Source organism: Oxyura jamaicensis, chromosome 8 (assembly GCF_011077185.1).
Source record: "Oxyura jamaicensis isolate SHBP4307 breed ruddy duck chromosome 8, BPBGC_Ojam_1.0, whole genome shotgun sequence".
NCBI classification, from domain to species: domain Eukaryota; kingdom Metazoa; phylum Chordata; class Aves; order Anseriformes; family Anatidae; genus Oxyura; species Oxyura jamaicensis.
Window position 1 is genome coordinate 26173814 of NC_048900.1, and position 14266 is coordinate 26188079.

General features: G+C 40.9%; 1 protein-coding gene across 4 annotated transcripts in view; it reads right to left on the reverse strand.

Annotated features, from left to right (window-relative positions):
• LRP8 (LDL receptor related protein 8) overlaps positions 1-14266 on the reverse strand; it is a 169603-nt gene that overhangs the window by 40969 nt on the left and 114368 nt on the right. For all 4 annotated transcript variants that reach the window (XM_035332683.1, XM_035332681.1, XM_035332684.1 and 1 more), the window contains one exon: positions 154-282. In XM_035332683.1, the coding sequence (XP_035188574.1) occupies positions 154-282 (129 nt within the window). The remainder of the gene's footprint in view (positions 1-153; positions 283-14266) is intronic.

Below are 14266 nucleotides of genomic sequence, written 5' to 3' on the forward strand. Positions count from 1 at the left end.
AAATCCACTATTTAGCATTGCAAATGTAGAATGAATGAATTCTGTTGGCAGGAAAAGTCATCTTTTTACATGTAATTTGTGATAGTCACTCTAGAACTTTTATAGTCCTAAGGGGAGATGTTGCATATGTATTAATGTATTACTCCAACTCACCAGGAGTGCAACCAGCCTCATCAATGCCACTTTCACAGTCCTTCTGACCATCACATCTCCAGGATGACGGGATACATTTGTTGCTCGAGTCTCCACAGCTAATTTTTTCAGCTGGGCATACTTGTTTGGCTAGAATAAAATTAAAAAAAAAAGAAAAAGAAAAAGAAAAAAGCACAAGTTTAACATACTTCTAGACATTGCTAACATTGTTTGCACTTTTTAAAAGTTATTTTGATTTTGTATGGCTTAGTCCTGAGAAAACTTGTAATGAAATCTCAAGTCAACTGTGATTTTGAGGTATGGCTGCTTAGATCTCCTGTACATGTTTCCCAAGAGAGACCACAATACTTATACATGAAAAAAAAAAGACACTTTATTTCAAGAACCCCATAACCCCTTAACTTTAAACTCAAAGGAATTGAGGGAAGTGGAACATAACTTAGATTCACATACAACTAGCATTTTGTTGCAGACAGGCTCTTGTTTCTGGCCATCTCAGTAACCTGGTGTTGCAATAAACCATGCATAGGCCCCACTGTTCTTTACATGCTTTTGTGGCCTGGTTGCCCATTTCCACTTTCTCCTTACCAGTCTGTGCCTGAAGTGCTCAGCTTTATGCTGTGGCTTTGCTCTCCACAATGTGCTGCTGTCTCTTGTATCAAGTCTCCTTGTAAAACTATTCTGCATTGCAAAAATTCCTTTTTTTTTTTTTTTTCATACTCGTGTAAAGAGCAACGTATCTACATTTATTGTGACAAGGCTGCTCAAATGTGTAATGTTCCACTGTTTCAACAATTGTTTAGTATTCTGGAACCACCACCCAGTTGGACAGGATTTGCTTACTAAACAGACCAATTCACCTGTTCAAAAAGTTAAACATTTCCCAATGGCATTTCCATTGGTATTAATGATGAGAATGCTACATATGGCTGCAGGTCTTCTGAAAAGGGAGGAACCTGAATTCTGAAATAAAAACTAAAAAAGTCTTTCACCTTACTCTGCCCTGGTAAAGAAATTTATGCAAAGTCTGTCTGCTTCCCAAGTACTGAGCAAGAGAGGATGAAAATTATACCTCTCCATTTCCTCCTGCAGAAGAAGGCCTTAGAGGGCTCTCTTACAGCCCCAAAGCATCAATCAGCCACTTAGAAAGCAATGTCATTTAATCCCAGGATTTCTCCATCTTCTCAGCACCTTGAAGCACTTTTACAAGCAGTTTCTAGAAGCTGTGGGCAACCAATACATCAGGAAAAATTAGGTCCTGCCACAGACAAACAGTTAATAGCAGATGTAATGAAGTTTTATAACCCTGGGGCGAGAAAGCGTTTTTGTTGAAATTTGCTCACTACAGACCTAAATAACATTTAGGAGCATTCCATAATCTAACGTCAGAGAGTGGGGTTGGGGAATCCTACTTAGGCTTTTTAATTATTATTTTACCGGCAGGCCAGTAATAAAAGTCACCTGACACAGGAAGGGCTCTCCAGCAACAACGCACTGGCGTCAACACCTCTGCCAGCTCTGAGCCGTGCGCTGCCACTGGCAGGGACTGCTGTCTCACCACGTCCCATGCTTTCCCCTCAGTCCTGGTCCCCTCTAAGCACGCTTGCAAGGCCACTCGGAGGTGCCAAGCACTTACATCCTTCCACAGAAGTCAGACAGCACCTCCGAACACCAGGTCGCTTGTGAATCATGCAAAACGGTGCAAAACCAGAGGCTTGCCCTCAACCTTCAGGAAGCTGACTTTGCCTCGTCAAGACAGGGCCGTTCTGGACACCATCCCCATAGCTGCATGCCGGGGCCTACCTCCCTTCTTTAACACATCCAAGTAACTCACGGAAAGAGATGCAAAAACGAACTCTGTGGCAGCTGATTGGTAACCAGCAGCCACCTCAAACAAGATACAGGGGAGCTAAAAACAGTCCGTTTGGCCCACAGTCCCTAAAGCACAGAGGGCTCCCACCCCAAGCATACCACTTCTGCTGACGATATCCAGCGCTCACACGGACACTTACAAGTCTGATGAATGCCACTTGGAAAAATAAAAATATTGGGCCAAGTCACTACAACTTTTTGACCCTCATACAGAGCCACATAATGATCAATGACAGCGTGCCAGCAGGTCAGGCCTGTGGATGCCAGGGAGGGAAGGTGCCAGAGGCCTCACCTCACTGCTGATGGCGGCACCTCTGAGGAGAACAGAGGCGCCTCTGAGGAGAACTCTGACGAGAGGACAGCAAATGATGGGAAAGGGAGAGGGAGGGCCACAGGCTGCACACATCTGTGAGGCAGCACAAGAGGCCTGGGGAGTGAGAGTGGCATGAGGCCTGGCTGTGGGGAAAATATGAGATAAAAGTAACTTTCTTTCCTAGATTTATCATTCCAAATGAATTGCCATGGTTTTGCACTTGGAAAGTTTGTCTCCATTGCATTTGTGTAGTGTATTTGAGAGCAAGGTTTGTATTTGACTAGCATACCAGGAGAAATGGGACACCAAAAAAGTCATGACCATGTTTGTTAATCAGGTTATTGGTCTCCACCACAAAAAAATGTTCTAGCTCTTCTGGTTCAAACTACAATCATGGAAAGGAATTGTGTTTTGGTGACAAGTAGGACCATCTTCTTTATGCTCATAGTAACTCTCTGTTGAGAAAGCACTAGCAGATAACAGATAGAGGATCCTACATAAAACTCAAAGCAAAATTCTGAGGAAAATCCTTCTGCATTATTTCAGCAAGGCTGTTATTTTCACCTAGAGACACTGTAGAAGTGCAGGTGGACTCAATGTCATTGCTTGTGCTATGTAACAGGCGTTTAGCAGCTGCAACTCAGACTTGCATTTCTGCTTGTGCACGCTGCTTACACAAATGCAGACCTTTTGGGCTTATGTGACCAAAATATTTACTTCCTCCTTTCTTCACCCACACAGAAAGGAAAGGGTTAGCACTGTACGTGAGAGTGAATGGTCTTACCCTGGATATTGACTGGACTAATTCAAGTTATAGCAAGGTCTGCCTTTTCAGAAAAGCACCATTAAACAACTTGGTTGAAATGTCAGACACATCAACACCAATTTATCACAATGAACTGCAAATGCCAAGGATGGACAACAATGGTTTATTTATAAGGAGACAAGAGCAAAGAAGACAAGAAGGTTCCATTTACTCACTACCGCCAATGGCACATTCTTCTTTTTCTTTACATGAGGCTACAAAGTCTTTCACAGAACCACAGAGCCTAACTGGCGCCCCACTGTTTGCTTCCTCTTGTGCCACTGCTGTGCTTTTCAGGCTCCGGACATCATGTATATTCAAGAAAGCCCAAGAAAACAGAATTGATTTACTTTCAGAAGACCATTTGTCAGGTTCTCACCAAACAGGTACTCTAAGAGCATACACAAAATGTAATTAAGCAGCTTCTACTGGTGGGAAACCCACAAGACTTTTCATCAACAGACTGAACAGAACCCCCTTTGTGGAAAAACATCATTTTACAGGTCTGAACAGTTACTCTACCTCTACTGAAATAACTTCCCATCCTCTCCAGACTGCCTCCTTCATTTTTTCAAGATTCTTCAGAAATAAAAATTAAAAACAAAGCAAAACAAAAAATAAAACAAGCTAAAACTTCACTTTGCAACAGGGAAAATACTATACTGAAGTGGTTTAATTCATCTTGGACACTCCAATGAATTGTTCCTTCACAACTTCCACTGCTACACTTACCATGGACCTTAAAATTCCTACCTCCCCCTTAGCTTCAACAATGGTTTGGTTGTTCTTTGTTAAAAGTTTTTTTTTTTTTTTTTTTTTTTTTTTTAAAAAAAAAACTTCCCTCCTTGAATACTGTCCTTGAATCTTCTTCTGTTATAGTTGGCAGTCCTGTCTCAGAGATATACTAAGAACAAAATATATGTTCATACATGCCTGTATACAGAACTAGTACCTCTGTGTTCTCACACAAGACAAGCACAACTGTTAAACGAGCAACTGTTCAGAAGAGAGGAAGGGAGTCTTGGTAAATTCAGTACTCAAGAGCTCCCAATTCCTGCAGATTTACAGTTTTTTTTTTAAAAAAGTTTGCATATATATTGTATAATATACATATACACACACACACACGAATGTATATTCCAGTCTACACTCATTACTGACTTGCATCTGATACATCCCCACTGAAGTTCTTGGGATGCATATTAAACATTTCAGAATCCATCTTGTGAATTAAATTACTACCGCAGATGAAGGTATGTGCATTTATTCTGCAGTGGTATTTTTCTTCCCAGGTCTTTTCTCCCATCTCAATGCGGCTGCTAGGAAAACTGCTTTCTACTCTATTTGCCCACACCTTCCCTCTAGCTCAGAACAGGTTGCTGTTTCCCTGGTTTACTTCACTTAACACTACAAGACATCAGTTTTTCTGCTAAAGAATGTTATGTAAACATATGTGTTATATTCAGTTAATCTCCCTTATCCCCTCCTTGTGTTAAGCCAAACCCAAACCAAACCACATCAAACAAGATCCCAGTTTACAGGGAGAAGGGCTTGCAAGGGGGCAGCAACATCTGTGACGGATGCGTCTCGGGAATTTCTTTGGCACTGGTGCACAGAGCACATTGTGACTGCACAATATAAATTACTATAAGCAACTCAAATGACAAATTAGGAAAGACTATTAAGAAAATGTAACTATAAAGGTCAAGAAATCATATTGTAAATGGCCTTAACAGTTGAATCTCCTGATAAAAAGTTAGATTTTGTGGTATAATTTGTTTGACAGTGATTTCTGTTCAGAAGTTCCCAGAGAAATGGATTTAACTCCATTGCACTGCATAGTACAGCCCTTACAGCAGCAAGGGTTAGGAGTCTTCAACAATCACAGAACTCCTGCTCTACCTAGAGATCGGAGGGATAAAATAGGCTTTGTGTACAAAGGGTTCTGCATGTTTAGAATAGATAGTGTGTACCTTGCTCCGATTATCATCTCTCAGATCAGAGTGAAATAATCAGGAATTCAAAATCCCAGGATTAATCGTAATTGCTGAAACAGACTGACTGCCAAAATAAAAGTGAGGTGGCTTTTACAGGATGTTTCACATAGAGGCTGCAAACAACCTCAAGGAAGAAAGTGATTCTCAGGGGTAGTGCCCTGAGAATAGTTTTAATAGGTTATAAAAAAATGTATTTGTGCACAGCCTAATGAGGTGAGATAGTTCTACAGTGTGCTGAAAAGACAAATAGCATCAGGTTTTACAGTAACAAATAATCTAGCTTCAAGTCCTAGGACTTCAGTCATCTGCATGGGTCACGAAGGGTTTCTTTACCAAAGCTCAGAACTATCTTGGCACACTTGTGGTTTGTTTTCAAACCTGTCCAGGGATGCCTACTTTGAAAACCTGAGTCTGCCTGTAGACAGCCTTTAAAATTTATTGTGATCCACTGTTTTCCCCCATGATTAGTGATGCATGATGCTTTCAAGGCGATTCTGATTCAGGAAAGCCGTAGGAGAATAAAATACTCAAAGGTAACAGCTGATCCAGCACACAGACTGGTAGCAACGTAGCTGGGAATCAGTGAAGTTCAAATACAGACAAGCTATGGGAAGAAAGAAGAGCGTCAAGGAAGAAATGGGAGTCAGGAGGTTAAGGCAGCACAAGCTAGGCATGAATGGAAGTCAGCTAATTAACCCTGAGAAATGCAACTTTTGAAAAGAAAACTTGTTCACTGCCCTAGATCAGAGATTCCAAAGCCTGGTGGGCAAACAGATTTTTGAACAACTTTAGAACTTTCTCACGCAGCCCCACAGTTGACAAATTGATGCATTTAGCAGCTGAATACAGTTCTCTGGGCCCACGATGCTCTTGAGGAGCAAAGGTGAGCAGCTGGGGAACAACTGCCTTAGCCTTCCTCCAGCAACGTGTGACTTACTGCAAGTCTTTTGTCATCTATTCAGGTAGCAGCCTGGCAGTGTCAGCTGTGGGTGTAAGCAGCACAATCTAATTCCCGTTATCTGGGCATCCCATGGGCACACCAGACCCAACTCTGAAGCCTTGATTTATGAAGCCTATCCCTCATGACTTAGGAGAGACTGCAGGAAGAGATGTTCTCCACAGAAACACTGGCAATCCCTATATTCTCCCAATCCATAGTAATACTTTATTTGTAGGCTTTAGGTTTAAATACATTGCAGCTTTATTAACATCAACCTTCTTCACTAAAGATTCAGTGACAAAATCCTCCAGATTGCAGCACACAATAAATCAATCATACTTCCCTGCGCGTTTTGTAACTCAGCAGTCTGAAAGCATCTTGGAGCAATTTCTGTACAGATAATTTTAGACAAGAGATGCATTTACTTTTTATTGAATCAAATGGTATTTGACTGCTTTTGGTTTGCTGATACAAATTATGAGGTTTTCCAACTTCCCTTCAACTCTGTGGCACTGTGATCCTGAACTGTTGAAGAGAAACTAGCACTAAGCCTACCAGCAACAAATTGGTCACTGATCCAATTCTTAGACAAGTTACTGAGCACAACACCGGGAGCTAAGAAGCTGAAGGCCAAAAAGCTACTGATAACCACTGATTAATTTTTCTTCCCATATATTAATTTCCAGAATTCCCCATAATATACATACCCAAGTGCTCAGGTTCTATTACAGCAAAGCCAGAAGCAAACTCTAGAAGGCTTATTTCACAGAAATTCTGGCACATTTAAGCTCTTACATTCCTCACTTCTGAAGCCAAATAATGCTCAACTCTAAAACAGGCTTGTAAGCACAAATTAAGTAACAATCCATCAGACTATATCAAACCATTAACAAAAATCAGGTACTAGGTATTTACCTTAAATTGAAGACAGGAACAAATCATACTAAAATGTTTTGAAAGTACTTGCTTTCAGCAAGTACTTGCTGAACAGCACAGACTGAATTTGAAAGTGCTGAACAGATTAATGTGAGAATGCTGGGATGAACCCATTGGCCAGCTAGCTTTATAAAAGGAGTGTAATGGGAACAAAAAATATGAAAAAAAACTCTAATAATCCTCACAGCAAGTGGCTATGTATTGTCTGCACCCATTTAGCAACACATAAGCCAAGAACTATGTGACAAAAGTTTTTATTTCCAGGTCTTCCCAGCAAACCCCACTGACTTACACTGGGACAGCAGCAGAATACTTGGTCTGCAAACTAAAATGTAAAATAATCTTTGTAATCTGGCAGATAATATGTATGTGTACTGTATTATATACACCTTCCTGTACACCATCTCTTGCTCTTATCACTTAAGCAATAACGAAGAAATTGTTAGATACGCTAGTAAATCTATCAGATATTTAGGGTAGTAAAGATAAGGATAGTTTGATATCTGACGAACTCCTAATGAATATACTGTTAAACGTGTAACCTTCCTTCAGTACAGTAAATCTTCTGCTCATCAAGGGCATGGATTAAACAGCTTCTCTGCTTTAGAGCATCCTTATAATTAATAATATATTCTTCCCACTTCTAAATATAACCTATAATGAGATGCTTTAAAGAATCCAAGCTGCACCTTTCACCAAGAACATTTGATCAGAAGAAAACGAGCCAGAGTTTGCTCAGACAGGGGAACCTGCTTTTACTGTGCCTGTCTGCTTCCCCTTCCCCTGTCTGCTTCCCCTTCCTGGTGGGCCCAATCCTGACAGGCTCCTGCTTCAGGCAGGTCTGCCTGAATGGCAGAAAACACCTTCTTCTATGTACAGCAGTGTCTTTCCATCTCTGGGGATATTTTGTGCTGATTAAAGGTGCACAGAAGTATCATTATATATTAGAGAATTGCTCTTCATCAGGCAGGAGTTAAGTCTGTGAGAACACTGCCATCAATCTGCCTATCAGGCAAGAAGCTGACACACTGTGCAAAATCTCACCAGTTACGTCTTTCATCCATGTGAAATGTTTCCTTTCAGAGGTTTTTCCTGCTTTCCATTCCTTTTTTTTTTTTTTAAAAGGAAGACAGATCTCCAAGAACCATAGAACAGCAAAAAGTTTTCTTGATGTCAGTGACTATTAACATTGGTCCTGCTTGTCCATAATCTCTCCCTCATGATCCTTAAGATATATATTTTAAAGTAGCTGGTTTGGTAGAATCCCTTGGAAGCAGATAGAGATGCCTCCTGTCTTTCAGAGCTATTAAGCACACTTAAGAGAAACAAATATTCAGAGTACAGGGCTGGACTAGCAGAGAGCGTGTGGTCTGCAAGCAGCACTGCTGCAGCAGGCTGTGGGGAGAGACAGGAGTGAGGAGCCAGGCCTCAGCCTGCTGAAAAAAAAAACAACAAAGCACCACCAAACTTCCAAAGGATGCACAGTTAGCTGCAACTCAGAAATCCACCGAGTTGCCTGAAACTGTCCCGGATAGACACAGAGGGCAGGAAAACCATGGTTTATTAGTCTGTTAGAAATGTCTATTCTGACACACTTTTTCTCCTCTTTTGTTATTGACACCAATTTTTATGTTAGCTAAAGCTGATCTTCTGTCTTACATCATTTTTGGACTTTTAAAAAATATGTTAAATACAAGGACAGATCTAGACAGTGTCACATACAAGCTCTGGCTGACTGAGGGTCCTGTCACAGCATCTTTTGACTGCCTCTGGTGATCAACGAATGATGAGGCTGGGGAGGAGGAAGGATAGTGGCTCTCTCCAACCCATGAGCAAACTATTTTCCCTTAAATGAAGGAGGCTATTTTTGCCCTGAAAACTCCTTCCCAGTGATCTGAATGCCCACAGAATTCCCAGATGGACTAACTGCCGGTGGGAGAGCTTACTGCAGCCTGCAGCATCTGGGCCAAATGTCTTGATGCATAAATTGCACAGCTTGGCTGAAGTCTGTTTGCACCAGCTGAGACAAATTCCCACGTTTAAAAGCTATGAGGCCATTAAAACCAGCCAAACACACAGCAAAAGTTTGTAATTTCTACATAGACAGGTAGATAATCTGGGTAAGACAGGTATCTATTTTGATTTAAAGACCACAATTGTTAAAAAAAAATCTGGACAAGTGTACCATTAGTGGTAATGGGTTTGCTTTTCATATGGTTCAAAGAATTCCTCATAATCCTTAACAAGCCTGAGCATAAACTTTTCATGCTTCCTTCCAGGTTTCCTGATTCAATGTATTTTATTCTCTGAACACCCCTTGTACCTAGATGGTAATAATTTCAACTTTTGGTATTATTTTTCTTTAGCTGAATTTCTATGGAAACAAAGTTTATATGCCAAACAACCAAAATCTAGCTCATGAAACTTTTTGTTAAGCTGGTGAGGACTGTTAAGCTGGTTTTGTTTTGTTAAGCTGGTAAGGATTGAATTATCCTTACTCCCAAGAATCTGACCCACATACCAAGGGGGCAAAATCTCACAGAAATGCAGCATAGGTTATTGGGTCTTAAGGGTTGGTTATTTGGCTTTCTAACTTTTTCAGCAGAAAGTCTTTCTTTCTAACCTAGCATATTTAAAAGTGGTAGAATAGATCTTTGAGACAAGCTTCTGTCATCTCTATGTAGGTAAGATTGCATTTGCTCTAAAATAAGTAATTTTTATGCATTTCAAGTTGACAGCACACCTCATTTCCTATGCAGGTCAGATATAATTTCCTTTCCAGCCACTTAAGACTTGAGGGAGTCTGATGTCAGAACTTTAAACAGCTTACTGCACTCACAATGCCTAACCTTTCCAAAACCTCCTCGAACGAGACAGAGCTGTCTCTATGTAGGTTTCCCACCTGCCAACTGAAGGAGAGAAGACAAGCAGAACTCATGGGGAGAGGATCTAACAGACTAAGAGCTTTGCTGGAAGTCCCAAAGCCCAGCACCACGTTAACAACAAGAGCAAGAAGCCTCTGTCCCTGCCTGCTATCACTGGGAGCATGGGATGACAGGCAAGCACGTGTGCACCTTCCACTCACCAGCCTACGCCGTGCAGAAAGGTCAGCTATACCGCAGTGAGTCAGCTCCTCTGCGGCACGGGCACCTGTGCCACCTTCCCTGAAGAAAACAGATGCCAGGCTGCTAATCTGCTTTTACTAGAGGGAAAGGACAGCCTGGCAGATATTTTGATCCGTGTCACAATTACAGCCTAAGCCTGGAACAACACACACTTAGGATGATCCCAGCCTGGAATTAGTAATGAAAGCTGAGCTGAATCAGTACACCCTTCAAAATATACAGGAAATCATCTCTTACATGCTCCTAAAATGTAACCAGAAATATGAAAACTTCCTGAAAACCTAAACAATTCTTCATCATGTTGGGGGAAAAAAAGCAACAACCCAAGAGTAGCCATGTGAAATCAGCAAAATCAAGTACCTATTTCTTACTGCTTGAAATAACCCCAATATCCTGACTGACTGTGCCTGGAGAAGTGTGCTCAAATTGACATTCAAGCGTATTGCCCAATTGCCGTCTCTTGACACCAGTTACTTCAGTGAAGGTAACACGGAGGCCACTCAGAAGAATAAGACCAGCTTGGAAGTTGTCCCAGCACCGTGTTTTGAAGCAGTGTTTATTGTTAATGAACCAGGATATATAAGAAAACCACATGCATTTTTTGTGAGCATATTCACAATGAAGATACAAGGTGCTCTTGGTGACATTAAATTAACAGAACAACCAGACTTGCTCTGCCCAGCCTCAGTAGTGTATAGGCCCAGTTCATAGCACGGTTTTACCCAGCAGCACGTTTATACCATGCCATGTGCAAGAGCTCCAAGCCTAGCACGTGATTTTTAAGAGACAGATTTGTGCACCTGTACTTTGTATGTCACCCGTAGCTGCCCTCATTGTGCATCACATTGTCACACTAAAGAGCTGCATGTTACTGATATTCCTTTTTCTCCCTCTCGCAAACTTCTCCTTCATCTCCATCCAGTCCATTTGATCTCGAAGGATCTCTGGGAAAGTGGGCAATTACAGTACAGAGAAAGTCTGCACATGTGCGGGTTTGAACCATCAACACTTTCTCTTTGGCTCAGTGGGAGAGAAAATGTGTCTTGGAAGCCAGAAACATCAGCCCTACTTCTCATAATATTTGATGAGCAGACAGGGATGTATTCATTCCTTCTGGGACATATGTTACACAACAGCTTCCACTGGAAGCTGTTCTACACTCTTTGGAAGAAAACACTTCTTCCAAGCCAGGAACGTCGGAGATAAGTGAAAAAATCCAAGTGAAAGGGAAGAATGTGCAGAAACGTTGCTAGGCTATGAAAAAGAAAGAACTTAGCCCACAGTCGTTAAGTTCCTGATTTTCCAAAGTCATTGAGCACGCTTTTTCCAGGAACCTGAATCCCATCATTATTATTATTTTTAAATTTGTTGTGCACAATTTTAGAGATCTCTCCTCCAATTATTACATATGGATGAATTGCTTCCTTTTATCTTTATTTTTTAGACTTACTTTAGCCTTTTCTAAACATTATTTTATAGCTTCAAGCTACCTCCCTTTGAAATGTTGTCATAGCGGTCATCTCCCTGGTATTTAGAAATCACCACAAATAACTCCTCACAGCTGCTTATAGTATATGTAAAGAGAAAAGTACTTTGATTTATGTTACTTAATGCAGTCTAAATGCTTTCTCCTGAAGACAGCTTTTAAAGATGACAAATGTTTTATAACAGATTATGGAAATATAATGGGCTCCCATCTCATAACCAACATTATGCACATGGAAACTCCTTGCTCACCGGTCTGTGGAAAGAAATTGTAATGTAGAACTTAGACACTTGTGCATAAAAGTTGGTATACATAAACACAACAGTGGCCACTACTACATAAAACAAAATCTTGCATATTAGCACTCAGAACTGTGTCAAGAATTCAGGCCACCAGCAATATGAGACCACCAGTACTGTTCAGATCAGTTTCTTTTTCTATTTTTCGTTGCAAGTATCCTTTAAAAGGATAAATATGCATTTCAAGTAAAACAAGGTGTGTTGTTTCTACCAGCAAAATTTGGTAATGAGTAAGGAAATGAGTAAGGAAAAAGAATAATAATCATAATTCTGCTTTTTCCTCATAACTCTGACACGCAAACATTTCTCCTGAAAATGTCACAGCTGAGATTACTGGCTCATGAAAAGTAGCAAGGAATAGTTCACAATGCACTAAAGAAAGGAGTGCAACCAGTACTAGGACAAGGTCACACTGCTATTCCACAATGATGGGCTAACTTGTAGACAACCCAAATATCCATCCTGACAATCCAACAGCAGCTGGAAGCAGCAGCGGTGACCTTTAAATTCCAGGACAATGAAGTCCATCCACAGCACGGATTAGAACAGCAAGATGCTAAATCTGAGAGCACATATGGAAAGGATGCTCTGTGCCTGAAGGCTACACAGACTCAAAACTTTTTTTTTTTTTTTTCAAACTCTCACACTGATGGATTTGAAGAAGTTGCTGAAGCTCAATTCTTGTCAAAGCCTGTGCACCTCACTGCCCTTACTAAACTACTGAAGCATGTACACATGGTATTAAAACACAGACAGGGCCAGATGCCTCCCTTCCCACTAGTGCTACACAAGCCTGCAAAAGAAATGGCTTTCCAGAAGCCATTAAGTTAGGATATTCAGCTCAGAAGAAATGGCCTACCTTGAAGCTTTCATAAAAGGTGGATTTAAAAATTGCTAATCTTTTCCAGAAGTATTGGCTCAGAATCTGTACAGATATTTCCTTATGCACTTCTGAAAAGCGTACTTCTAAAGGCTAGGCCGTACTCCTTTCCTTCACCTCATAGAAAATGGTAAATTAAGAAAGTAGCTCATTAAAGAATTATGAAAAAAATTATGTAAGGGATAGTGAAAGAGCAATGTAATATTTAAAATGTCCTTATGTTGTCAAATTTTACTGAGTTAATAAAAAATCTGTCAAGAAATTAGACCAAGAAGAGTACCTAAATTAAGAGCTTTTAATCCCAATGGTAGAATCCAACCACAATTCATGGCCCTGCTTATTAACGTGTGTCTATCAAAGAGCAGCATAATCAGCAGATTATACATTATTACTCTAACCACCTTGTAAGATACGGTGGCACCAATGTGCGCAGTTTGGCCAAAATTACACCACTCTGTCTTTATAGATGGTGACACTTCAAACTACATCACTCACCTGCAGTCCCCTGGCATCTCAGCAACGTTCCTCAGCAATGTCAGGCAAGCTCCCTGAGAAACACGTACCAATACCCCCATTTTGTACTGCTACCTTAGTGTGTAATGCAGAATAGCCGTGCGCTGCCACTGGCACCATACTTGTGTTTCTTCCTTCCTTTCACCCTCCTACCTCAGCTGCTGCTTGGTTTGCCCTCTGCACCTTGCATCTTCGCCTACTTCTTATTCATCCTCTTCCTCAAACCACCCTCAAAGGCTTCTTTTGCCAAATCTACAATCATCTCGTTAAGAGAATTACACATCTATGTGTAAGTGTAATGATCAAGCTATTCCTGGCCTCAGATGAAGGACCCTTTGACCCTATTACCATCATCATTGTTCTACTCCTCCTGCTCTCCCTCCTTTTCATTAGTCTCCTTGCTTTACTTGTGTCTGCTCTAATACAAATCCACTCTAAAAACCCCACACGGGAGTAACCTCCCCATGGTGTAAGCTCTGTGCGAGAAAGCAGCTGCACGGGTCTGTGCAGAACCCCACTGGCTTCAGTAAAGCTCAGGAGCAAATGCAATTACTTAATTATAAAGGAAATAGTGAACACTATTAACAGACCCATGTGTGAGCTGCTTTCTGAAGCACCTCACGCACATCTCGGTGCGGCAATAATCACTGAGTGTAATCACGGTTTGTAAAGTGCTTGGTGGTTATCAGATAGAAGTACAATTTAGAAAGGGCTCAGAATAGAGCAGTTGAGTGCAAAAAGAATTTAAAATGTGCTTTTAAAGTTGAAAACATTTCTTCAATCCCTTTAACGCAGTTTAGTTTGCTGCCTGGCTTCAATATAATGGATCAGGAACTGTTTCAGTGAGTTTTGTATCAGATAAGCAGTTAGGTAATTAAGGAAACAAAACGGAACTTTAATTATGCAAAAAACCCACCCATAGATTGTTCTATTGTGATCTTCCACAG